At 41.0% G+C, this 26,865-nt stretch overlaps 1 protein-coding gene across 2 annotated transcripts in view; it reads left to right on the plus strand.

The window, feature by feature from the left end:
* NRG2 (neuregulin 2) overlaps nucleotides 1-26,865 on the plus strand; it is a 252,809-nt gene that overhangs the window by 153,188 nt on the left and 72,756 nt on the right. For both annotated transcript variants that reach the window (XM_061587063.1, XM_061587071.1), the window contains exons 2-3: nucleotides 6,236-6,407; nucleotides 20,796-20,914. In XM_061587063.1, coding sequence (XP_061443047.1) covers nucleotides 6,236-6,407; nucleotides 20,796-20,914 — 291 coding nt within the window. The remainder of the gene's footprint in view (nucleotides 1-6,235; nucleotides 6,408-20,795; nucleotides 20,915-26,865) is intronic.

A 26,865-nucleotide genomic window follows, 5' to 3' on the forward strand; every position in this document is an offset into this window, starting at 1 on the left:
CCAGGGTAGGAGTTGAGGGCAGCTTTTTCCTTTTTCTATCGTGGCGTTTTGTTTTGTTTTTTAAAATGATCTTCCCTCACATTGACACAGTGTGGTATATGAAACGGATTGTTGGACTTGTTGAGACCTGGGAGACCAGGATTCAGTTCCTCACTGAACCTTTAAGCTCACTGGGTGACCTTGGACCAGTTACTCTATCTCATAGGGTTGTTGTGAGGATAAAATATGGGGGAAAGGGCTGAGAATATGCCACCTTGGAGGTAATGTAATGTAATAAAGAAATAAATAATAAACTCTGTTTGTATTCTTGTAACAGACTGCATATGAACATTTTATTCAAAATTTAGAAAACATTTGGAGTTTTTATAACCAAGGGAGAATAACTCATTCCTCTCTGTTTAGATGGAATGGAGAGTTAGCTGAGGGTTTCTTTCTTTCATATACATATACAGATACATATATGCATTTATATATAACTCTCTGCTATTAGTATTGCTGCTAATAGTGATAAATTAAATCTACACGTACCAATACTAAAATTATGTTAGGGATAATGAGATGTGTGGCTACTGTGCGTAACAACCCGCGATTGTGCATATTCACCAAGCGTAATGGAGAATATAATCATGAAGAGGGAATTGTGCACATTTCCCAGTCAATATACATAACTTTTCAACAGACTTTGGGAAATGTGCAAATCTCAACAAGACTTTCTGCATCCTCCAGGCATTGTTTTGACATTTAGGTTACCAGGAACAGGAAAGCATGCACATGTACTTATAGTTGCAACGTATTTAACTTGCAACATATTTAAGTTGCTCGCCTCTGTAGCAATCTTGATGACCCATCTACATCTACTGTAGTCCCCAGTGAGGTGTCCAGTGCAATATCAGCTGTAACATCTTGGGATCAGTTTCAGTTGATGCGGCCACAAGGTGCTTGTGGCAATGCGGCCAGTAACCTCTCGACCTTTGCCCTTCTTAGCTTGTTAAAGCTTGCCAAGACGGGTTGACCGAGTGGATCCAGGGTGTGGTCAACACATCATTGTGGGAGGGAGTGGTTCCAGCCTCCCTGAAAAAGGCTGTGATCCGACCGCTCCTGAAAAAGCCCACCTGGTCCCATTGGTTGGTGACAACTACTGCCTGGTCACAAATATTCCTTTTTTAGAGAAGATGCTTGAGAGGATTGTGGCACAGCAATTGCAAGTACTTGTCATGAGCCCTGCCGGGAAGCGATGGACAGATGAGGGCAAGGCAGAAGATGAGGACTTGGACCGGGAGGAACAACCTGGGAAAGGGCCAAGTGGCAAAATGGACGTAGAAGACGCCTTGGCTCCAGTCCTTGAGAGCTCTGCCCCAATGACTCTGGACACCCCTGTGGGAGCTCAGCCTGGCCCGTCAGATGGTTCCCCAGCTGGGCATCCTCCCCATTCCTCATGCCCAGGCTGTCAGTAGCCCCCCTCAGTCAGAGGGGGAAGATGGGAAGGTGGCCAAAGCCCTGCCTTCTCCTCATGCCAGGAGGCGAATGCGGCAGGAAATCCAACAGACTCAGTTAAGGCAGAGCCTTTGCTTGCATACGTGCTCTCAGCATTGACAGTTGGCACGCACAAGCGGGAAAGCCCATCCAGCCTTACTTACTCGAGGGGAGCGGTTGCTGAGTCAACGTATTAGAGTCACAAAGTCATGCTTAGCTAGTTCTAGACAGATGTCAAGTGCTGAATAATCGTAGATAGATTCATGAAGCACACTGAATTGAAGCTGTCTCTTACTACAATAAAAGAAAAAAACACAACCGTGTCTTGAGTTCTTCAACTTCGGGCAGGACAGTACTCTTGGATGAAACAGATTATCTTGACCCATTCCAGTCTGGGTTCAGGCTGGGTTATGGGACTGAATCAGCCTTGGTTGCCCTGATGGATGACCTTTATTAGGAGAAGGACAGGGAGTGCGACCCTGTTATTCTTCCTTGATCTCTGGGTGGCTTTTGATACCGTTTACCATGGTATCCTTCTGAGCTGACTTGGTGTTGGAGGCACTGTTTTACAGTGGTTCCAATCCTATCTCCAGGGTTGTTTTCAGAGAAGAGGATTGGGCTATTGTCTTTCAACCTCCTGGCAGTTGTGCTGTGGGGTTCCGCAGAATACTATCTTGTCCCCAGTGCTGTTTAACATCAATATGAAGCCCTTGAGAGAGATCAGGACATTTGGGGCGAGGTGTCAGCAGTACACTGACGATGCCCAGCTCTATTTCTCTGTAATATCTGAATCGAGAGAGGCCATGCAACCCATGGACCTCTGCCTGGCCTCGGTGGTGGGCTGGATGAGGGCCAATAAACTGAGTCTGAATCCTATCAAGATGGAGGTGCGTGGATTGGTGATTCCCGAGTTTGGATAATTGGTCAATACCCTGCTTTGGATGGGGTCGTACTCCCTCTGAAAGAGCAGGTCCATAGTCAGGGGGTCTCCTGGATCCATCTTTGTCGCTAGAGGCCCAGGTGATCTCAGTGGCTAGGAGTGCCTTTTACCAGGTTCGGCTGGTAAGACAGCTGTGGCTGTTTCTGGACCGGGATAGCCTGACCACTGTTGTCCATGTACCGGTAACCTCCAGGCCAGATTACTGTAATGTGCTATATGTGGAGTTGCCCTTGAAGTTGATCTGGAAGCTGCAGCTGGTGGATAATACCATGGCGAGACTGCTCCTGGGGCAGGGTATAACCAAGATGCTACCCTGCTGCTGAAAGAATTGCACTGGCTACCTATTTGCTACTGGGCTAAGTTCAAGGTTTTGGTGTACAAAGCTTGGGATCAGGACTCCTGAAAGATCGTCTTACCCCTTATATACCCAGTTGATTACTACACTCTGCAGGTGAGGGCCTCCTGCAGATACCATCTTATCAGGTGGAACATAGGAAGCAGACTTTTAGTGTAGTGACACCTACATAGGAAGCTGTTCTTTAGTGTAGTGGCAACCACCCTCGAATTCCCTCCCCTTAAATATTAGACAGGCACCCTCTTTGTTATCTTTTTGGCACCTACTGAAGACATTCCTCTTTCAACCAGCTTTTTAAGTAGAGACCTTATCCCAGTCTGCGTCTGTGCTAGAATTGCTTTTTAATATGCTTTTAAAGCTTTTTTTTAAAAATGTTTTTAAAACCTTGTTTAAAAATGTTTTTAAAGATGTTTTGTTTTAATATGTTTTTAAGGATGTTTTGTTGTAATATATTTTAAAGTCTGTTTTTGTTTTGTTTTAGGGTGTTTTTAGTGTTTTTGTTTGCCACCCTGGGCTTCTACTGGGAGGATATAAATTTAATAAAGAAAGAAAGAAAGAAAGAAAGAAAGAAAGAAAGAAAGAAAGAAAGAAAGAATAGCTCAATGAAGATGTAGACCCAGTGTGCAGCAGCTGTGAAAATGTGAATTACTTCCTAGGGATCATTAGGAAAGGAATTGAAAAAATTGCCAGTATCATAATGCATTTGCACAAATCTGTGGTACAACTGCATTTGGAATATTGTGTACAGTTTGGTCATCTCACCTAAAAAAGAGTATTGTACAACTGGAACATATTCAGAAAATGGCAGCCAGAATGAACACGGGAATGGAGCAACTTCCCTTTAAGGAAAGGTTACACCGTTTGGGGCTGTTTAGTTTAGACAAAAATTAAGAGATGACATGATGGAAGTATATAGAATTGTGCATGGCATGGAGAAAGTGGATAGAGAAAAGTTTTTCTCACTCTCTCATAACACTAGAATTCATAGACATCGAATGGAGCTGAATGTTGGGAGATTCAGGACAGAGAAAAGAAAGTACTTCTTCACATAGCATGTAGTTAAACTATGAGAGGCAATGATGGTCACCAACTTGGATGGCTTTAAAAGAGGGTTAGATCAATTCATGGAGGATAAGGCTATCAATGGCTACTAGCCCTGATAGATATGTTATACCTCTGCTTTGGGGGGCAGTATGCTTCTGAATACCAGTTGCTGGAAAGTGCAGGAGGGTAGAGTGCTCTTGTGCTCCAATCCTGCTTGTGGCTTCCCATAGGCATCGGGTTAGCCAGTATGAACACCAGATGCTGGACTGGATGGCCCTTTGGCCTGATCCGGTAGGCTTTTCTTATGTTCTTATCAATTCAATAATTCCCAAGTTTTCCTGCCAGGATTTCTGCAATTTAAGATATATTGTATTTCTGCTATTTCATGTAGATTTTGGAACTTTTTTTTTTTACTTCCAAGACATATTTGTACCATTGTGAAATTATTTTGTAGTGATTTTAGCTATTTTAGTACGCAGAGAGATTCTAATTATACCCATCATCTAAACACATTGTAAGGCAGCCAGAAGCATGCTTTTCTCATTTTAAATACAGCTGAATTCTGGTTCTGCAACCCATTTTGGAGGTAACAAGATTGTTTTTTTAATGCTAGTTCAAAGAGCATGAGCTTGAGAACTGTTTTTGCAAGAAGTGGCATATGGTATTAAAAGGAGCGTTAACAAGACTGCCTATGTCGTAAATTCCCCGACTCTGAAATGGTCATCATGTGAGTTGGACCTGAATTGTAAACCTGCCATCTGGCAGCTGCAGTTTCATTTCCATGGAGTGCTGTCCTGCGGGAGAAAAAGTTTTTCTGCTTTTTCTTTGCTGATTTTACTAATACTTGTCAATATTACTTAGTTGTTGGCCAAGCTTTTTCTTTCCTCTCATGACTTAGACATGTGTGAACAAAATGGTTCAGGTTCATGTGTGCATGTCAGACCAAGGCACAATGTGAACTCCAAGAATCTGACAGAGTTTGCCACTCTGTCAGTATGGCAGCCTTTAAAACCAGTAATATCTTGAAGCCCAGGAGTACTGAATTTGGCAAGATACAGGAGAGAGAGAATGCAAAAACAAAGTTTCCCTCATTTGGTCCCCACTTCTGCTGTTCCTTCTGAAGGAGCAGGCTAAGCAATATATTTTGCAGACATATCTCTCAGGCAGTGTAGAATAAACCAAGTGGAAGGCCATGCTAAGATCACTAGTATCAGCAGCATGAGTATTGACTTGAATTGTAGATTATATTTTTGATGCCCCCATGGCAATCAGATAAATGAGGTTACATTTATTTCAAAAGGAATCAGTTTTATTAGTGAGAATGAGAAATATCAGGAAGGTTGCTATGCATCCTTTCATAATATTGCAGTGGCATCTTGGCTGGGAGCATTTGCTGTTTGCTATAGTGTGGAACATTCTTTCCTGATGCAAAGTTGGTTAAATTCCCTTTGGTACAAAAGCATCCAGTAAAGGTCATAGTCACAGCAGCAGCAGCAATCTGATGGTTAGGGTTGTTTGTCTGGTGGTGGTGTAAGGGGAGCGGGGGTTCATTTTTATCTAATTACAGGATTTTCACACTTTTTTGACCCAGACTCTTGTTTCTCCTCCCTATTTTCCCTCTTTCACAGGCTTTCCTTCTGGGGTCCTTTCTGCTATTCTTCAGTAGGGAAGGCTGTCATTTTGAAAAGCTGAAAGACCTTCTCTATCCCTAGTTGTTTTCTCTGTGAAGAAGTGTTTTAGCATTTTCCCGCTTGGCAGCAGCAAAGCTAATGTACAGTATCTTTCCACAATGAATAGATAGGCCCATGAGCATTAAAACAAAACAGAACCCTGCAGTGGTTGTAGCTGAACTGAGAGAGAGTCCTCCTCCCCCCCTACCTCCTCTTGCTACCATTCAGATCAGCGCAGGATGTGCAATCAACAGCATGTCTGCAAACAGCAGCAGAGGTAAGAGAGAGAACATAGCAAATGAGTTAGCGACAGCAGCACAAGAATGAGGCCAAGAAGCATCCTCAGACAGAGCCCTGCCTGAGTTGTTGCTGCCCTTTAGCTTCCCAGCTGGATGTGCATTTGGGGAGGAAAGAGAAGGGGGAAATATCGGAATGAAAATCTGCCGAAAGGGTAAGGGTTGGGAAGAGCTAAAGAGCCAGAAACTTAAGCCTGTCTTGATGCTAAATACAAAAAGTATGAAATGCATCTGTTCTTTTCTGCTTTAACATTTGAAAGAAAAAATGGTAATGATGATTTGTAGTTAGATGAAAAATCAGTTTCTCACTAAAAGGGTAGATGCAGCCATGAAACCTTTAAATCAGAGGCTTGGCCAAGAGCAAGCCAGCAGTGCTGATCTTGTTAGTTTCTAACACTGTGCAGCTGAAGAGACTGAGTGGCTTTATTAATCTGGCTGCTTTTTCTTCTCTTTGCAGCTGTTCGTCCAAAACTGAAGAAACTGAGAAGTGTAAATGTGGAAGTGGGAGCAAAGCTTTCTTTGAAATGTGAGGCAAGTGCTGGCAATCCCCAGCCATCCTATAAATGGTTCAAAGATGGCAGAGAACTGAAAAAGAGCAAAGATATCCGGATAAAATATGGAAATGGAAAGTAAGTATAACAGGGCTTCTTTTTACACTAAAATGGGGATAGATGTATGTAATCTCTGTTTATTAATTCACTGTTCATGTCATTTTTCACCTGCATTATCTGGAAAAAAGTCCTGCCTTCATGTGATATAAAAGCCGTTTCCCAAATGACCCAATCCTATAGAATTCAAATTATAATACAATAAAATACAATCTAAGAAATACAAGAAGCAACAATTAAATTTTAAAAAATGTTCTGTAATGACCGACTGTTTTTGACAATAAACTATTATATGGGGTGTATGTGTTTTTACATCTTCTCTGTGTGTATATGGAGTCTTTCCAACAACCCTGTGAGGTTGCTAACTGGAAACCAAAGCAGCTCACACTAAGAAATAAATCCCTTTAAAATCCAATAACCACAAGAAGTTATAAAACACGTATAAACAGTCACAAAACAGCTTAAAGTGGCTTGATTCTGAATTTTGGGTTGGGTGAGTGAAGTTCCTTATCACTTGAGACTGCAATTCTCTGCGCTTCCCTGTTTGAGTAAGCCCCATTGAATATATTGGGAGTTGCTTCTGAGTAAACAAACGTAGGATTGCACAAAAATATCTGTACAGGTTGTGTAAATAATAAACATATTTGATAGTCATGCTTATATCAATATTTCTTCATGCTATGTCCCAATAAGTATCTGATTTCACACTATGGTTGTACACAATTATTTCCTCTACATTTTAAGTGTGCCCTTCTTCCTTGGGGTGTTCATGGTTCCCCTCTGTTTTCATCCTGAAGGGCATTTAGGCTGAGAAATGTGAGTAGCCCATGGTCACCCAGTAAACTTTATAGCGCATTTCCATTTAAAAAAATTAATTAAAACTATTTACATGCAGGCAAAGTTTATTAAGTAGATCCACACAATATGTTTAAAGCACATCCAACTTGCATTTAAAGCCCATGACTTCCCCTAAAGAATCCTGGGAAGTGTAGTTTCCCCCTCACAGTTATAGTTCCCACTACCCTTAACAAAAGTACAATTCCCATGATTTATGGTGTGATTCATGTGCTTCAAATGTGTGTTGAATATGCTTTAAATGAATGGTGTGGATCTGCCCTAGGTATGATGTGCATTCATTAGTGAATTGAAAAGAACAATTTTAAAAGACACTTTTTTAAACAGGGAAAGGGCTGTAGCTCAGTGGTGGGGTAGGGCATATGCTGTGCATGCAAAGGTTCAAAATTCAAAATCTGAAATAGACTGTTGCCTGGAATCCTGGAGAGCCAATGCTAGTCCATGTGATCAGTACTGAGCTAGATGGTATCAAATGGCCTGAGTCAATGTGAGGGCCACAGTGACTCCAAAATTTATTTATGTATTTTATTTACAACATTTATGGACCACTTTACTGCAAAAAATCTCAAAGCAGTTTACAGAAGGAATTAAAATAATAAATTTATTGGCAAAAACAATTAAAGACAGATATTTTAAAACAGTCAAAATAATAAAACCAACAATGAGTTAAAAACAGATAAACAATATAATAGCTTCTACATGCCTGGGTAGGGCGGCCAGGTGGGGCCCTGGCTGAGGGCCCCTGGGGCCCCTAAGGAGTCCTTCCGCTCCCCTTCCGCGATTCACTCATCTTGGCTAATGGCAGGGATGCAAGCAGCATGCATGCGTGCCATGAGCCAAGATGGCGGCAGAGGCTTCAGCCCCTTAGGGAAATCTTGGCCGCCATCTTGGTTAAGGGCAGCACTGTGTGCCCAACTGCACATCAGCTGAGAAAGTAGGTTGCAGGAAGGGAATGGTGGGGGCTCCAGAGCTCTCGGCATGTGGTCTGCGGCAGCTATCCTGCTGCAAATCATGAAAGGGGAGTGCCGCGGCCCAAGGCAGGCTTGTGCCCAAGAGCCCCGGCATATCTGAGGCTGGCCCTGCTGCTGATGCACTTTGTTGTTTGCATGATGTTTTGTTTCTTGCCCAATAGTGGTAAAAGAGAATTCACATACTGGGAAGTGTGGCTGCGATTGTTGTTGTTCCCAAGCTGCTGCCTGTGAAGGTAGATCAAAGCATGTGTGTTTTCTCTCTGTCAGTTATTACTCATGGGAATTGGATTGGCTGTCAAAGTGAGTTTATAGCAGCCCACAGGGTAGACAGAAAAGGGTAGAGAATCTTCTTATTCTTTCTTAGACCTTTTTCTGAAGTGAAGGGTCAAATCTGTAAAGCAGTTTGGAGCAGCCATGTTAAATGGTAGATGCAGAGTATTGCAGGTAGGGGTTGCCAACCCTGCTTGGATATGGATATATTTGCAAGTCATGCTTTACCAACAGCACAATCCAAACTATATCTGCTCAGAAGTAAGTCCTGTTGAGTTCTATGGGGGCTTAGTCCCTTAGTATGTGTGTTTAGAATTGCAGCCTTCAGGGGCATCCATCTTTACTCCCGAATGCTCTAACATCTCCATAACACTAGGCTCCTTTCTTCCTACAGTGACCTTCTGGTGATTGGCCTGGCCTGAAGGCACTTAAAGCAAGTAGGCTAGATTAAGTGTTCCCTACCCAGGCTCCATCTATCTGAATTTCCAATTGGAGAAATGATTTTGTTTGAATTGTATGCTCCAAGCAACTGTGGTTGATTTTTAATGTATCATGCGTAATGACATCACTCAGGCCTGCCCCTGAAATCTCAGGGTTTGGGATGCTTCTGACCTAGCAATCCTATTACCACAGCACTAACTAGTGCACTAGCATTCACTAGGGATGGAACAATCTGTCAATTTCAGTTCTCTCAGTTTCCCAATCTTTAAGTCATTGAAGATGAGTTCAGCTCCTCCAAATGCATGAGCAAACTCATGAGCACCACTGTCAAAAACAAGTAAAGCTGGCACCAAATGCACCTCTATGAAGTGGGGTGCCACCACAGAGAAGGCCCTTTCCCACACTATGACACTGTGAAGGGCTGATCTTAACACATACACAGGCAGGCTGGTAGAGAGAAAGGTGTTCCTTCAGTTACTTTGCTCCTAGTTTGTTAGGGTTTTATATGTGACTCACAAACTTGAATTGGGCTCAAAAACAAAAAGCAACCACTGCAGGTTCATCAGAAGCTGTGTTATCTGTTTCCCACTGGCTATGTCACTATGCCAGCTCTACAACCTGGCGGCCATGTTCTACACTACTTGCAGATTCCAAACCTTTTGATGAAGGGCAGTTAAAAATATTTTAAATAAATAAAGTTTACTCAATTGCTCAATGTTTGCTGATAGTTTACTTATTGCATCTTGTACTTTACCTAAACATTTAACTGCTAGAGAGTTAATTCTAATTCCTCTGATTGCTTCAGCAGTTTCACTAATATACTTCCCATTGTTTCTGTATCTAAAGCAGTTCCATCTTCCTCTTTCTTATGTTAGTCTCCTTTATTAGATCCCACATTTGCTTCTCTGGAAATGTTTTGCATGAAGTGCATTCAGGGCTTTTATTATCTTGTACTTCAAAAGCTATGAAAACTGAGGTGTTCAAAGCCCATAATGTGCAAATATTGTATGGGATGAAACTATGTGTGTGCATGCAGTAAAAAAGTAGTACATCCTCTGTGCCTGTATGAGTGGGGTTTTTTTCCCAAAGGGGTGGATTTTTATCATGAAAATGATATGGGGAAAAGAGTTAATCTCCTTCCCTTCATGCCACAGTCTTAATCCAGGTTGCCACTCCTACAGCTACTCTTAGGAAGAAGTTTAAAGAGACAGAATTGCATTGATATATTTCGGTAATAATTCTATGCTGCCATATTCCTCATCCAAAATGATCTCATATAAATAATGGCTATTTTCATTAATAGCATTTACATGACATGGAAAAGGACTAAGTGTAGCTCAAGAGATTTAGCCTGAATCTGGAAAAAAAAATCTTCTATTTGGTCAAATATGATATGAATGGTTTTACCCAGTTAGTCATGCTCAGAGTAGTCCCACTGAAATAAATGGACTCAAGTGGCAAGTCCACTAATTTAGTTGGGTTTACGTTGAGTATAACTAACTTTGGATATCACCCAATGGATTTACACTTGTGAGCTTCAAATTTGTTAGGTTGTTGGGTCCCTTGCACATCATATATACTGGATGAGACCTGTTATAAGACTTGAAGAGTCAAATTACAGGAACAACAGGATGGAAAAATTTGGGATCTGAATGAAATGATAAACTAAACTCACAGTCAGTATCTTTAATACAGTGTCATTGCTGGGAGATCTTTATCTATAGAAGGAAAGCAAGATTGGGGCAGCCAGGGTACGAACTGGAGGATGAAATATCATTGATTCATTTCTAAACCAGCATTTAAATCATCAAGAAAAAAGATGCTTGATTTAAATCAGTTCCTCACTTTATAATGCATGTGTTTCCTGCAGAAGAGTACATATTAGCTGCTTGCTATAACAATTCAAAACTAAAAACAGGTAGGGGCTTAATCTAAAAGCTCGAGTCATGTAGTGTGCAGTTACATCTGCTTAGAGACAAGGGAGGCAACTGTGAAATTAATGGATTTATGTTTGAATGTGTGTTTACATGCAGGACCACTAAGCAAGATCACTTAGTTGAAGACAAGGGACACAGTCTAATACATAGCTAGGTCTGTTGGATTATGAGCCAAATGCTCAGAACATTTCATAAACAAGGGTGGTGATTACTGGACAAAATGATGTTTCTGTCATGGGAAAGTAGATGTCCACACGGTTTGGTTGATATGTTGGAAGATATACATATATTTTCCATAATAATAAATACAATACATGACACATACCTGTCCATGTTTGCAATGCTTGAAGTCAAATAATTTCCTTGTTTTTTTTTTTACAAAAGCCCAGTTCAGACAACTGAATGCATGGGGGGGGAATCATATTCACTCCCATCAACCTATCCATACCCCTCTTCACTGGCTGTGTAAGGGGGGAAAGGCATTCATTTGTTCATTCCCTGTCACAGTTTGGTGCCAGTGCACCACTGCTGCCAGAGGGCAGGTTGGGAAGATATCTCTGTCCTTTCGTTCTCCTCTCTGTTTGCTGCAGGAGCACTACCACTGTTGCACCAGTCTGGTGTCATGGCAGGGAAGAGATGAGGGGAAATGTCATGGTGGATGGATGGGAGATTTGGAACTTGGGTAGGAGGGTAATTCTCCAGCTTGGATTAAAATCTGAGGTCTGGTTCACATGGAGCTTTAGTGTGAATCTGGCGCTAACTGCAGACCCATTTAATTTACAGCGTTTACATGACATTTTAGGCAAGGCGAACGTAAGTCGCTGCTTTTACCTTTTAATCTGCAGCAAATCAATCCAATTTTAATCCAAAAAGGGAAGGAAAATCTATCTGTGCTTTGTATCTCTAGGGGCTTGCAGACGCTTAGCTCCGATGCTTTTGTGAGTCTATACCCACTCCCTCCCCCTTTGTTCATGTCATTTCCGGCTGGCTCCTGTTCTGCGAGCCTGCTGCAATGGTGCTTTTTTCCCTTTCTCCCCTAAAGCATAACACTGTTGAAACAAATATCTGTATTTCTGCAGGATTCTGAAAATACAAACAATGTCACTTGAGGATTTTTTCTTTTTTTAAATGAAACTTCCTCTGGAACAAACTGAGCATGCTTGGTTGTCAAGGTAACCAGAGGAAGTGGTAGTTTGATCTTAAGAGGGCGTGGTCATTAGGAAGCTGCATGATTGACCCTTTCCCTTCAGTGTAAATGCAAAACAGTGGATTGAGGGCTCATATAAGGTAAGAAGTATGAACCTTTAAACTATATTGCAATGAGAAAAGCTTTGTCTTTAAAATGGAGTTCAGGTCCCATGTGAATGAGCCCTGACATGAAGAGAATTTGCAAGTTGTAATGCACATTTAGTATCTGAGGCCTTGGGACTTGCATTTCCAACCAGACGACATGGTAGTAACTTACTTTGGAGGCTCATCTAGGTACGTGTATCTGTGCTGTCATTCCTGTCTCATAGTGTTGTCATACACAATGTCAGATGCTGGGATTAAGCAATAGGAGCCATCCATCACCATCATGTCCTGATTGTGTGACTCTCAGAATGTCGAAATGAATGGACATTGGTCTACCCTAGTGATCTAGAGGTCTTTACTACCTCGCATTTTTTGCTAACCAAAATGATGTACCAACTAGAGCAGAATAATGGGAGTCACAAAACTTAGACCATTGCCTGTTCAACATGCCTGTCTGAAGGTCTCTTACTAAAAACTGTAAATCACGATGCCTCATTTTAAGGCCAGGTTTCGGTGAACATTGCTTGTCATTTACGGCCCACATGCTTTTCTTATTAAGCAGCTTTCTCCATTTCCCCATTCCCCAAACCAAATGAGTTTAAGATTTTTTTTTCAATGATGATGATGAACCATACTGGATCTGAGTACACTGTGCTGCAAAATGTAGCAATTACCTGTATGTCACATCTTCCACTTTCCCATCAATTTACTTTTCCCCAAACCACTTGTACAGCCTCCTGGCGCCACTGGGCAGGGGAGTTGTCCTTTTCAATGAAGGCTTGCTGGAGTAGAGGGGAAAACTCCTTACTTGTGAACTGTGTGTTCTGCCACTAATTAGCAACAGGCAGAGGCAAGCCTGTCTAGCTCAGAACAGGAAAGAGATTTGGGGAAGATATTTCCTCCTGCTCAATTTACTTCCTGCTAAATAAAATGTGAATAAGATAGCAGATTAGAGCAATAATGCAGTAGGATAATAATTCTTCTGTCCTTGAGCACTGGCATAGTTTTAATGATCAGTACACACAGAGAGAGGAATCCTCATTACCTGAACCTGAATTCACCAAATGAGTTATCTGGATTCATTGTCTGCCCTCCCTGGAAATTTCATGTCTTTTAACTAGACTGATTAATAGACAATGATTCTGTACACAGTTGTTAACAAAGCTGATTGGTGCTCCAGTTCTGTTAGCTCCGCTGCATCTCAGATTGTAGTGTGAGCGAGTTCCCCATTGCTGTTACCTGGGCATTAGAACACTGATCCAAGACACTTAGTCCTCCTAGTAGTAGCAGTGCATATTACAAATCCAGGACCCTTTTGAAGAGCATAAGAACTGCAAAAAGAGCTTCCTCCTGCCAGGAGGAAGGGCAGGATAGAAATCAAATAATAAATAAATAAAAATAAAATTTAAAAACCCATGCAAAAAACAAAACTACTGTCTGAGTCAGCACCTCTGAACTAACTAGCTTACTTCAGACTCTTGTACATGTGACTTTGTAAGAACATCCCCTGAGGCTGCGTACAAATGAAACATTATTTGAGCAGTGTGGCCATTCTGAGAGTTCACTCATCATGGTCTGTGTAAAGAAATAAGTTTTTCTTCAAGGTTAATCTGAGGGAAAACTGGTTTTGCTAGTTTGCAGCAGAAGCTCACTTGTGCCTATTCATCCCCAGAGCAATATTTCAAGCTTTCAACTTTTTTTTTTATAGTTGTGAATTTACAATTGAATAAAAACATACAAACTGTGCTTTAATTTTTTTAAAAAAAAACTCAAGAGAGCGTACCTGAAGCATGGGGGAGGGCAAGATTGATGACCAGGTCAGCATTAAAATTGCTGATAAGTACATCTGTGATTTGCATTGTGTAGACAGAAGAAAGCCTGGTTCACTTCATTTGGGGAACAGGGCCACAGTTTTTATGCTACATTTGTATGCAACCTCAGCATTTTCAGAGTAACCAGGAAAGGTTCACATTTAGCATTGGTGTGTGACACTAGGGATGGGAATTGCTCATTGCTTGCTCCCTGGATCTCATTCTGTCAAATTGTTAAGCTGTTTGTTCCATGTTTGTGTGTTTCCTGCCATTTCTGCTTTTATCCAATTTGATACCCACCCCAGCAAAAATGTGTGTGACTGCAAATAAGGTCAATCTTAACTTTGGATACCCTTTCCTGGGCTTGCTGGGAGGACAGAAGGACATTTAAAGGGTTCATATTACAGACTATATTAAAGGACAAACCTACACAGTCTCCTCAACTTGGTCATTGACTCAATGTCCATGTTAAGGAGCTTTTCTAGCCTTTGACTTTTAATCTCTGCTATTAACCCTTTAAAGTTGTGAGTAGGCATGTATAGGATTGCACAAAATACTCCGGGGAGTCATCTGTAGTTCTCACACAGCAGAGATCAAACCTCCTCCCCCTCAGTCACCCCCCTTCAGGTGATCTCTTTGTTTCTCCCTCTTTGCCCCCCTCTTCTGTTAGTTAATATGATCTGAGTCGCTCAAATCAGTGTTTTTCAAAGCCTTTCTGTTTCTCAGAGTCAGCAGAGCAGAGACCAACCTCCTCCCTCCAGAATCGCTCCTTTGCCTCCTACCTGAATCGTATTTGGATTTCCTTCTCCCGCCCCCAGCCATGGGAGAAAGCGAGAGATTGCCTGCCTGCTGGTCAGTTGCATGCTAGCAAAGCAAAAGACCAGGCACTTCTCGTCTGTTGACTCTGGCTGTCACAGTCCCTTTTCTCTCTTTCTCCCTCTCTGCCTTCCCCGCTCCTGCTAGCTAATACAATTTGGGTCTCAAATCAGTATACCAATGGTTTTCCAGTCTCTCTTTTTCTCAGCATCAGCAGAGCAGAGGTAAACCACCTTCCTTCTCTTTGGATCCCCATACCCATCCATGAGGGAAATTGAGAGACTGCCTGTTTGCCTGGTCAGTTATGTACAATCAGGCACCTCTTGTCTGCTGATGCTGAACACACTGGCTCTGGCTGTCAGCCTCTCTTCTCTCCCTTTCTTCCCTCTCTCTGTCTACCCCCTCCTGCTAGCTAGTATTTGATCCTCCCCTCCAAAAAAAGCAAGGAGCATACTTGTCAGTTTCACCATCACATTAGTAAAGCAAACAGCATAACAAAGGCATCAGTTTAATATTATATTCACTAATGGGCAAAAAACCTTGCAGTTTAAGAATGTAGCTATAGCCCACAGATATCTCTATAAAACTTTTAAAAGCAGGGAAATTGGGCAGCTATAGTGAATGCATCAGGGGAGCAAGAGACCTAACCTCGTCTCTGAGATATTGGACTGCCCTACAAATTTGTCAAACTGCAAACACAATTTGGGTTGGTCTTTCACAGTCATTTCCTGGGTAGCTTGGAAGAATTTGGTAACGTGCCTCTGAGCATATGGTGAGTGGTGGCAATACCAATACCAATACCAATCAGCCCAAATAATAGAAACAAGACATGTGATGTGCTTATCTTGTTTTAGCAGGGAGGAAGCAACAATATTAAGATACAGTTGATATAGTTCAGATAGGCATTTTAAATATGTTTGATTTACTTTGCAATTTTGGTGAAGTTTCCTATAGTAAGTCATTTTCTTTTGCTTCTGTTTCTGTGAATATGTGAAGTATAGCAACACTTCGCAAAACATACACTAAAAAGGGAAGAAGGAAGAGGAGAGGGGAGGAGGAAGGGAGAGGAGAGGGGAAGAAGGGGAAAGGCAGGTCTGATCATTTGTATGCTTATTGAGTTCAGTGGGATTTACTCCCATGCAATCATGGTTAGGGTAGGTAAAACTGACCATGGGGGGGGGAGGAGGGGGTGTGGAGAGGAGAGGGAAGAAGAAAGGGAGGGATGGGGAAGGAGGGGATTGGAAGGAGAGGGGCAAAGGAAGGGGGAGGGAAGGGGCAAAAGGTAGGTAATGGGAAGAAGAAGAGGAGGGCAGGTTTGATCATTTGCATACTTATTGAGTTCAATGGGAGTTGCTCCCGTGCAATCATGCTTAAGATAGGTCAGACTGACCATGTGGAGGAGGGGAGGGGCAGGGGCAGGGAGGAAGGTGGGTTTGATCATTTGCATACTTTTTGAGTTTAATGGGATTTATTTCTGTGCAATCATGGTTAGGATAGGTGAAACTGACCTGGGGAGGGGCAGGGATGGGTGGAGGGATAAGAAGGAAGGGGGAGGGGAGGAGATTGGGTGAGCATTGGGCAGATGGGAAGCACCTTTCCTTTCCAAAAGGAAAACATTGTGAACAGTATCATTGCTTTTCAGTGTTTCCCTTACCTTTTTATTCTACAGCAGGCAGATGTAGCCTCCCACCCAAATTTAAACCAAAGCTGACCCTGGCCACATCCACACCAGACCTTTATTTCACTTTAGACAGTCATGGCTTCTGTCAAAGAATCCTGGGAAGTGTAGTTAGTGAAGGGTGCTGAAAGTTGCTAGGAGATGCCCTGTTCCACTCACAGAGCTTCAATCAAAGTGGCCGACTGTTAAACCACTCTGGCCCCTGGAGCTCTGTCAGGGTAATAGGAGTCTCCTCTCGGCACCCTTCACAAATTACACTTCCCAGGATTCTTTGGGGGAAGCCATGACTGTCTCAAGTGAAATCAAAGTCTGGCGTGGGTGTGGCCCCCTGATTAGCCCAGCCCAGCAGCTGTGAGTCTGCTTTTAGAACACTGACAGTTTGTTCTTACTGAGAATACCCGACGTTATCATTGAGTTCAATGTAAAATTTCTTAAATTTTCAGTGGCGGCCCCCACCCTCTGGAACTCCCTTCCACAAGATCTTCGGCACGCCTCTTCCCTGAATATGTTCTGCAAGGCCTTAAAGACCTGGCTTTTTCAACAGGCTTTTGAGACTTCTGGGGAGGCTTAATGTTCTTATGATCGAAACGCCTCCACCCTGTATTGTTGTTATCTTAATTTATATTGTTATATTTTATTTTATTGTATTGTATTTTGCTGCATTTTATTATATGTACGTCGCCTAGAGTGGCCACCAGCCAGATAGGCGACACATAAATTAAAATTTATTATTATTATTATTATTATTATTATTATTAAAAATCAGCCAGGCGTTTTTTAAACTTTTAAACTGCAGAAGGTGAAGGTCAGAGTATGGGGCAAGGTCAGTAATAGGATTAGAGGCACTCTGTGAACACGGCTGATTTTTAATTAATTTCAACAAATTATGAGAACTCTGACAGAAAAAAAGCCCCAAAGGGGTCTGGTTTTTTCTCTCCCTTTTTACACTTTGAACTTTTGAGTCTCTCTGACTGTTTTGTGTATCACCATGAAAATTTAGAGGGTTGTTAAGCAAGTGTTTCTGAGTTCAGGACTATAAGTTATTAAGGTTTTGTTTTGAAATGAGCTTTTGGGAAGCATCAGAACAGCATGGGGGGTATTTTCAGTTTAACATTGCTGAATGCGAAAAATCCATGCTGGCTATTGTATACAACCACTGTCGTAGCTGTATAATTCACTTTTTAAAAAATCCTGGTGTTGGGGAACAGCCGAGGAAATTCGTAGCACAAAGATCAGTCCACAATAGATGGTGTTTTCCATCCAAATTGATAATGGAGAACTGTAGCTAATCAAAGAAGGGACACTGTGTTGGATGGACACATGGTCTCAGGGCATGACAATTTCTTTCATGCTTGTACTGCAGGTTATTCTCATTTTCATTCCTGCCTACCTTATTCCACCCACTTTGGTCAGTCTCGCACACATATACCCCTTATTCTATTTTTACCTTCCCCCACACTCTTTGGGTTGTTTTTTAATATCTGTTACTCCTGCTTTCTCAGGAGTGGCCTTCCTTACGGCATAGGCCACCAGCATCAGAGAGGAGATACAGTTTGATAACTTTCTCAGTCCCCCTGTTGAGTCATACATACAATTTTATTACGGTCATAGACCCAAACAGTTTGTAAACAAATTTACCGTGAATATATAATTGTGTTCATTTAAAATAATTACAGGGATATAAACAATACCGTAGAATGAAAATACAGATAGGCCAAGCTGCAAAGATTTACATATATATGGACACCTTCATTTCTTGGCTTGTTGTAAATAAAAATTAAAATAATTAATGAAATCAGCAATACATATTGTGAACTTGATCTTTCCGTAGCGATTGAGCTACAAAAAGAAATTTAGCAACTGATTCTGTTAAAATTTTGTCTGTATCAGATAGAAGAAAATAAACTATTCTTTCTGGAGAACTATCTGAAAGACTAGAAATAAAAGGTAAAATAAAGTTGGCTCTTAGATTATTGTATATCTCACAGTTTAGTAAAACGTGTTCTAGAGTTTCTGGTATATTCAGATTACATATGCAGTGACGGCTTTCTACGAGAATACCTTGATAGTGACCTGTTAGAAGAGCAGATGGTAAACAATTAAATCTTGCTCGAGAGAACAAGAATCTATAGTGTGTAAAAGTTAGCTCTTCCAAATATTTTGCTGGGGACGGGAAGCAAAAGTTCAATTTAAAATGAAGTGGAGAGCACGATGTTTGTGCCTTGGAGATTACACATTGTTGAGTCACATTGACAATTGGCCACTGTGGTGATTCCCTTTATGTGTATGCCCTGTGGTGAGCACATCAAAGTTTTATTCTAAGTGTAAATTTGCGGAAGGAGTGCTACTGAAAATTATATTTAGGGCACAGATACACTTGTAGCAATTGAGACTTTCATTGAATAGTGGGCTCATGGTGGGCAACTGTTGGTGTTCCACCAGGGGCGGTCTGTGCATATAGGCAAACTAGGTGGTCACTTAGGGTGCCAACTTAAGGGGGGGTGACAAATTTGAGGAAAAATACAATTTAAATAAATACAAATGAAATAGCAAATATGTCATTATTTCATTTCTGTTTTACCAAAATAAGATTGCTCTGTTGGTGTGAACATTTCTGCTTGCCTGATGGAGTGATTTCTTCTATCCTCCCCCCCCCCCCGTGCACTCTGGGGCTGATTCGGGGGGGACAAGGGGAGGCGGAAAGCCATGTTCCGCTAGTGGGAATCCTTGCAATGTCTCCTGCTAGCAGGATGGTTAGTTGAATCTATCATTATTTCAGTTCCCGTGCATGTACAGAAGGAAGTTACTTGTCTGTAGGCTTTCTGTGAAATAAACATTTTGTTTGCAGTAGTAAAAATTGAGATTGTTCACACCCACATGGTAGCCATTTTATGACTGGCCCTGCCCTGCCTATGGCAGCCATTTTGTGGTAGTGTCCACAAAGTCAAGACGACTTGAGAAGAATTCCACTCCAGAAGAAGTAATGAAGCTTGTTTGTTAAAATAAACTCTCAGTTTTCCAAAGTTTTTTGTAGCTCTGTGGATTCCTTTAACCTTTTCCATAGCTAGTGGGGAATATACCTTCTCAAAGTTAAAATTGATAAAAACATATCTGCATTCAACAATGGGACAAGAGAGACTTATTGGACGTGCCACAATGTCAACAGAACATGAAATAGCTGGCTCTAAAAGAACTAATGACTGAATTTTCAAAACTTAAAGCAAGAAAAATCATGTTTTAAGAACACTGTTTTTGATTCAGAGTGTTTTGTAATTACAGGTTAAAGTTCAATGAAGAGTTTTCATAGTTCTTTCTATAATGAATGTGGCGGTAATGGCAGTTAAAGCAGGATAGTATAATGGATGATTCTGGATTTGTAATAATATATATATATAATTAACATTTTAATGCATTTTTATTTGAAATCAGACTGAAATATCTAGCTATTGTGGAGAAATTTATTCTGAAATGTCATGTCTTTATTTTTTCTGATCTCAGAAACGTTGCTTGGACAGATGGATGGACAAACCAAATAATTATATCTCTGTTTAAACAAATATGCTTAAAAACATGAAACAGAATATATGGCAAAATGTTTCCCAGTTTACCAAAAGCCTCAGCCTAGACCTGCCCTTGGGGTTTGGGGGTAGGAGTGCCAATTGCATGGTTAGCCTAGGGCAACAGTTGCTGGCAGGCAGTCTAGGGCCACCCCTGCAAAACCCATATACCTGACAATCGTATTTATCTGAACCACTAGGATCTTTGATTTTTTTTGACAGGGAGCATCTTACCAAGTGGTTGTGCAATATCTGAAACAGATTTTGTGTAATTCAGTAGGGCCCCGCTTTACAGCACTTTGCTTTACAGCGCTTTGCTAATGCGGCGGCTTTCAATTAGGGAAAGTCCCCGCATTAAGACGCTTGTTCCGCTTTTACAGTGATTTTTTCCCATCGCGTGCCATTTTCACGCAACGTGCCCCATTATCATCAATGGGGTTCCGTTTTACGGCAATTTCTGCTTTATGGCGGGGGTCTGGAACAGAACCCGCCTGTATTTGAAAGAGATTCATCACACTTTATAGTTTCTAACAAGACAAACAAAGGACAGGAACCATATCTCAGTGATAAGAGTATATTCTTTGCATGCCTCCCTCCCCTGTGCTTCACTTAATACGTACTAGTGTACAGCTGAGTTTTTTGAGTTTATTCTTTAGAGCTTGCCTGGATGATGCAAAGGTTTTTAAAAGTGTCTCAAACTTCAGCAAAAGACAAGTTTTGGGAGTTGTGCAGTCCTCGAACTCTCACTTTAACTTGTTTGTTTGTTTACTTGCTTTGCAGAAAAATTTCCAGATTGCAGTTCAATAAAGTGAGAGTGGAAGATGCAGGTGAATATAGTTGTGAAGCAGAGAATGTGCTGGGCAAGGACACAGTCAAAGGAAGTCTCAATGTGAGAAGTGGTAAGTTACAGAGTTGAGCCAGGTTTTGCTATTGCTATTGTTGGGGGGGTGCATTTGAATGCCCCCTTGAAATTTCATTCCTTGAAGCTCCTGAGACCTGGGAACAAGAGGGAAGTGCAGGCTCTGAGCATGTCTGAGTCTGGCCAGCTCTGGTAAGCTCCCCAATCTGACTGAGCTAAAGGTTAGGCAGACTGCCTTCTACCCTGTCCCTGTGGCTGCTCTCACATAGTGGCCAGGACTTGGATAAAAATGAGAAACACTTTTGACTTCTGTTTAATTTTTTTTAGCTGTTTGATGCAGCTTTTTTCATGAAAATCCAAACTGACAAAAATTCTGCTCAGTCCTAGGATTAAGGTTTCTTTGTACCAAATTAGGTTGGTGTTTGTTTGTTGCCTCTAGTTCTTCCTTCGTATAAAGGAAACATAAGAAGAGCTCTACTGGATCAGGCCAAAGGCCCATCTAGTCGAGCATTCAGTTCTCTCAATGGCCAACCAGATGCCCATGGGAAACCCACAAGCAGAACCTGACTGCAACTGTACTTTCCTCACTTGCAATTCCGACAGTATTCAGAGGCTTATTGCCTCCAGCAGTAGAGATAGGCCATAGCCATTGTGGCTAGTAGCTATTGATAACCTCATCCTCATTTCAAACAGTAGCTAAGACTCTGTATGCATCAGGGCGTCAATGCACACATGGGTTGCACATATCTCAGTGCTTCCCATTCACACTAGTGGGTAGTGCTTGATGGGATGTATTTGCACTATGTGGTGTTGTCCTCTCCCCTCAATTACTATTTTTTTCACCTTCTGGAAGTTCTGGAAACCTGAGGTCCATTGTGGGCACACATGCAGATGTTTTGTTTGCTTTAGGGATGGGTGAGAATTTCGCTATATTCAGATTTAGCACCAGGTTTTTCAATAGTCTGCATATTCTCCATCTTTGTGGAGTGATCCTGTTTGCTCTGAACTTCAGTGGCTTTCCCACAATGCTGGATTTCGCCCTCCTTCGAATATTCCCTCGAATAGATTGTTTTTTATTGATTTTATTCACAGTATAGCACAGCTGTACAGGTTTCTCTCTCTCTCTCTCTCTCTCTCTCACCTTGCCATCCCTCTCGACTCGAATAATCCAAGCTCCAAGCAGGAAGAAGCAAGCCAAGTCTCACCCATGTTAAGGACTCTCGGCTTGCTGAGGATTAGGTGGGGGGGGCACTAAAAGCTACTTTGCTCCTTTCCTTTCCAAAAGGAAAACAGCTGGTGTCTGCTTGCTAATATGAAAACTGACCAGCCTTAGTAGCAGGGGAGGAGTTGGTGGTGAAGCAGCTTTCCTTTCCTTCACCGATATTTTCTTTCAAATTATCAATATTTACTTTCAAATTAATATTTTCTGTCAAAATATTTATAATTTGAAATAAAATGTTGATAAAGGAAAGGAAAGCAGCTCTGTTGCCGCCTCCTCTGCTATTACTGAGGCTTGTCAGTTTTCACATTAGCAAACAGACTAGCTGGTTTCCTTTTGGAAAGGAAAGGAGGAAAGCAGCTTTCAGTGCACCTCCTGCACCTTGGCAAGTCTAGAGTCCATAACCTGTGTGAGACTTGGTTTCCTTCCTCCCCCTTGAAAATACTGGTATTTGCTTTTACATGCTGATATTTTCTTTCCAAATATTGTCATTTTCTGTCATGTATCAATTTCCTTTCAAAATATCAATATTGTGAAATAATAGCAATATTAATATCAATATTTTGAAGGGGGGAAATCGGACTGGTAAAAGCAGTGGATTGTGGAGAATGAGTGCACGTGAATCAAGTTAGGTAAATGGAATGCTTTCGAAGTGGTACCAGGCAATAGCTCACATCCCTAGTTTACATACATGTGCACACCTCTCCCCCCCCAATGGTTTATCTGTGGAACAGAACAATAATTAACTTTTGCCAAAGCCAAGATTTCATGCTTGTTTTACAGTGGATAAAGCAACCAACCACACACCCACACAAAATGTTTATCAATTTACCGGTTTTGTGCATCCATATTGTGGATACATTTCTTCCTTGGATGGCATGTTCATTTTGGGACAAGTTGTGCTCTTAGCCATATTAATATTCTATAGGTACTGTCATGAAGTATTCTGGGGTGATATGCCTGGTATTCTTTTTTTTTTTAATAATTTTTTATTCAAATTTTTCAAAAGACAAACAAAACAAAGTCAAAAAACATAACAATACAACAAAAAAAATAAAAATAAAATAGTTGACTTCCGATTTGTCGCAGATCAGCTATAAGTATATAATATACATCAAACCTGTCCCTTAATGTATACATACAGGATCACTTTTCTCCATAGGCTGTCTTAGTTAATCGTCAAATCCCAATATCATTTTATTCTGATCTTTCAACAAAAAGTCTAAGAGAGGCTTCCATTCCTTAAGAAATGTATCTGTCGATTTTTCTCTAAGTAGACATGTCAATTTATCCATTTCTACTAAGTCCATTAATTTCAATAGCCATTCTTCCGTTGTTGGTGTTGATTCCATTTTCCACTTTTGTGCATATAATAATCTTGCTGCCGTAATCATATATAATATTATTCTTCCATATTTCTTTTCTATTTGTTTATCCATAAAACCCAATAAAAAAAATTCTGGTTTTGACTGAATATTTATCTTTAGAATTTTTTGCATCTTCCTACCTATCTGTGCCCAAAATGATTTTGCCTTTTTACACAGCCACCACATATGATAAAATGATCCTTCTTGTTGTTTACATTTCCAACAAACATTAGAAACATTACTATACATTTTTGACAACTTTTCTGGAGTCATGTACCAACGGTACATCATTTTATAGAAATTTTCTTTAAGATTATAGCATAGTGTAAATCTCAAGCCTTTTTTCCACATATTTTCCCATTGATCCATTTGTATGTTATAACCAAATTTTTTTGCCCACTTTACCATACACTCTTTTACTTGTTCTTCCTCCATATCCATTTTCAGTAAGAGTTTATACATTTTCGCAATTATATTTTCATCATTTGTACACAATCCTATTTCAAAATCAGATTTACTTATTTCAAACCCATACATTTTCTTGTCCATTTTATATCTTTCTAACAATTGTAAATAGGCAAACCATTGAAAACTATATCCTTCCTTTGTCAGTTGTTCTCTCTCTTTCATTGTATATTCTCCATGTACATTTTCTAATAGTTCTTGATAAGTTAACCATTTCTCTTTTCCAGCCATTTCTCTTCTGTAAAACGCTTCTTGACTTGAGACACATAATGGTATTTTCGAATAAAACCTTGGTTTATATCTATTCCATATTTTCAACAGAGGACGTCTTATAAAATGATTGTTAAAGTCTACATTTACTTTTACTTTGTCATACCTTAGATATCCATGCCATCCCCACTTCAAATTATGGCCCTCCAAATCCAATAGTCTTTTATTCCTCAATAAGATCCATTCCTTTATCCAGACTAGTGGGTGATATGCCTGGTATTCAAAGAACATGTCCTAGGGTCAGTCCCTGGATCTTGGGTAGTGGTTCTGGGAAATTCTGCTGCCCTGACAAAATCACAGATTTTCCTTGATTCCTCCCATTTGTTAGGTTACTGCTACTCTGTTGTCATCTGCTTCTTTTCAGGATGCCCATTCAGTGTTTCCACTGTTGGAGAAGTTCTTTCACAGCATTTCCCTTCTATTAGGGTCCTTGCTACTCAAGAAGTCTCCTCTCTACCATACATTCATGATGGCCTTCAATGAAATACAAGGAATACAATCCCATGGCTTTCAGGACCACCTGTATGCTGATATCCTGTACCCAGAGATCTCACATTGTCACCTAATATTTGTACTTGAACATCTCATCACTATTTGAAAAATGATGTATGTCCCAGGCTGAAGTTCACTTTTCTTCCTAAACCTCTCCTGTTTCACTTCATATACCTACTAACAACAGCACCTCCTCCCTATGTTGGGTGATACAGAAGCATTGTCGTATCTATCTTTCTTTCACTCCCCTTATATTCAGTTTATGGGGAAATCATGTTGTACTCTCCATTTATCATTGCAAGAATCTGACTTTTTTTCTCAGTCCCCTTTGGTCATCCCTTACCTTGATGAAAACAACCTTCTTTCTGACCTTCCCATATCACATCTTGGTCTTCCTCTCACATTTATCCAGAACTCTGCTGCCTACTTTCTTGGATGTTTAGTGTATATAAGACTTCTCCTAAACTCCCTTCATTGGTGTTTGCATCCAGCACAAACCTCATCAAAACTTTCTATGGGCTTCTCCCACCCTAACTTTCAGCACTTTGTATCCTTACCTGTGGCCTTTGAACTTCTAACTTCATAATGTTCAGTCACCTGAAGTTCCTTGACCTCTTACATGGTTCTTTACCCTTGCCGTGATCATATCACATATCTGGAACTCTTGCCCGGAATTCCTGCATTGGCAAAGTCAATATTGTGTTGTGGTGGATCTGATCCGGGGGCAGGGGCGGGGAGAGAGTCTGAGTCTGAGAGAGTCAGTCAGTCTGAGAGAGTGAGAGAGAGTCAGAGTGTCAGAGAGAGAGAGAGTGTGTGTGTGTGCCAGAGACAGTCAGAGAGAGAGAGAGTGAGTCAGAGGAGAGAGAGTGTCACTCTAGAAAAGTAAACCCCCCTGTGAAAAAAGTGGAAGCAGGGCTAGAAAAATAATATATATTAAAAAATCCAGCCTTCCTATTTGGAAGATTAGGCAAATGAATGCAAAATGACTGGCAGGATGAAGCAGTGATGATTGAGAAAAGAAAAGGCTTTTAGTCCCAGCTCTCTACCTGTGGAATGCACAAATATAATTTCTTTTGTAATGTTGCCATCACAGTATGCCAAGGGCAGAAATATGTATATGTATAATGCTTGTAGTCCATTCTTATCAACCATTTAAATAAGCTGGGGAAGTGGAAAACCATGCTGGACAATTAAAATAATTGGATGAAGGTGCTGTTATGGGGGTGAGCTGTGAGGAATTATGCTAATACGTTTAATTAAAATTCACTTTAGTACCATTCAGGGAAGCTTGCATGTCCGTTTGTATTTTTCAAGGAGACTACTCATGAAAGGTCCACCTGGCCTCATATGGCAAAGTGTAACTGACTGATGGAACTGAGATGTCACCTCTCTCTGCCAGTGCTCAAATATATTTGGAGTTGGTAGAGGAGGTTGCTAACCAAGCCCATGCCTTCAGCTTTGGAACACATGCACAGCAGCAAATAAAATTAGACATCTTTGGAAAGTCTTAACATGGCACCAAACATTTATCCAGCAAGCTGTCTTGGAGAAGACATTACTACATAATTAGAGGTGAAACCACTGAAAAGGCCTAGTTTCACTACTCTGACCCTCACCTCTGATGGCAGATGGCATCTGAGGAAGGGCCTCTTGTTCAGATCATATGCAGGTTCACGTGGAAGGGAACAGCTTTATTGTAAAAAATATCAAACCAGTTTACAGAGAGAATTAAAACAATAAAATTATTGGCAAAAACAGTTAAAGATAGGTATTTAAAAATATTCAAAATAATAAAACCAACAATGAGTTAAAATAGATAAAACACAATAGCTTCTACATGCCTGGATAGCTTGCCTAAACAAAAATGTTTTAGCAGGTGTCAAAAAGAGTACAATGAAGGCACCTGCTAATGTCAATAGGCAGGGAGTTCCAAAGTGTAGGTGCTGCCCCACTAAAGAACTGATTTCTTACAGGATCAGAACAAGTACTGTGTGGCACCCTTAACATGGAAAGCACACCATGAACTTGGCCTGGTAGCAAATCAGCAACCAGTGCAGATTTCAGAGCACAGGTATTATGTGCTGATATGGTCTCACTCTTGTCAGCAGTTGTGCCACAGCATTCTACACTAACTGCAGCCCCCGAGTCAGGTTGTGTTGCATGGGGATTTCTGTGACC

Source organism: Rhineura floridana, chromosome 1 (assembly GCF_030035675.1).
Source record: "Rhineura floridana isolate rRhiFlo1 chromosome 1, rRhiFlo1.hap2, whole genome shotgun sequence".
In the NCBI taxonomy this organism is placed as follows: Eukaryota; Metazoa; Chordata; class Lepidosauria; order Squamata; family Rhineuridae; genus Rhineura; species Rhineura floridana.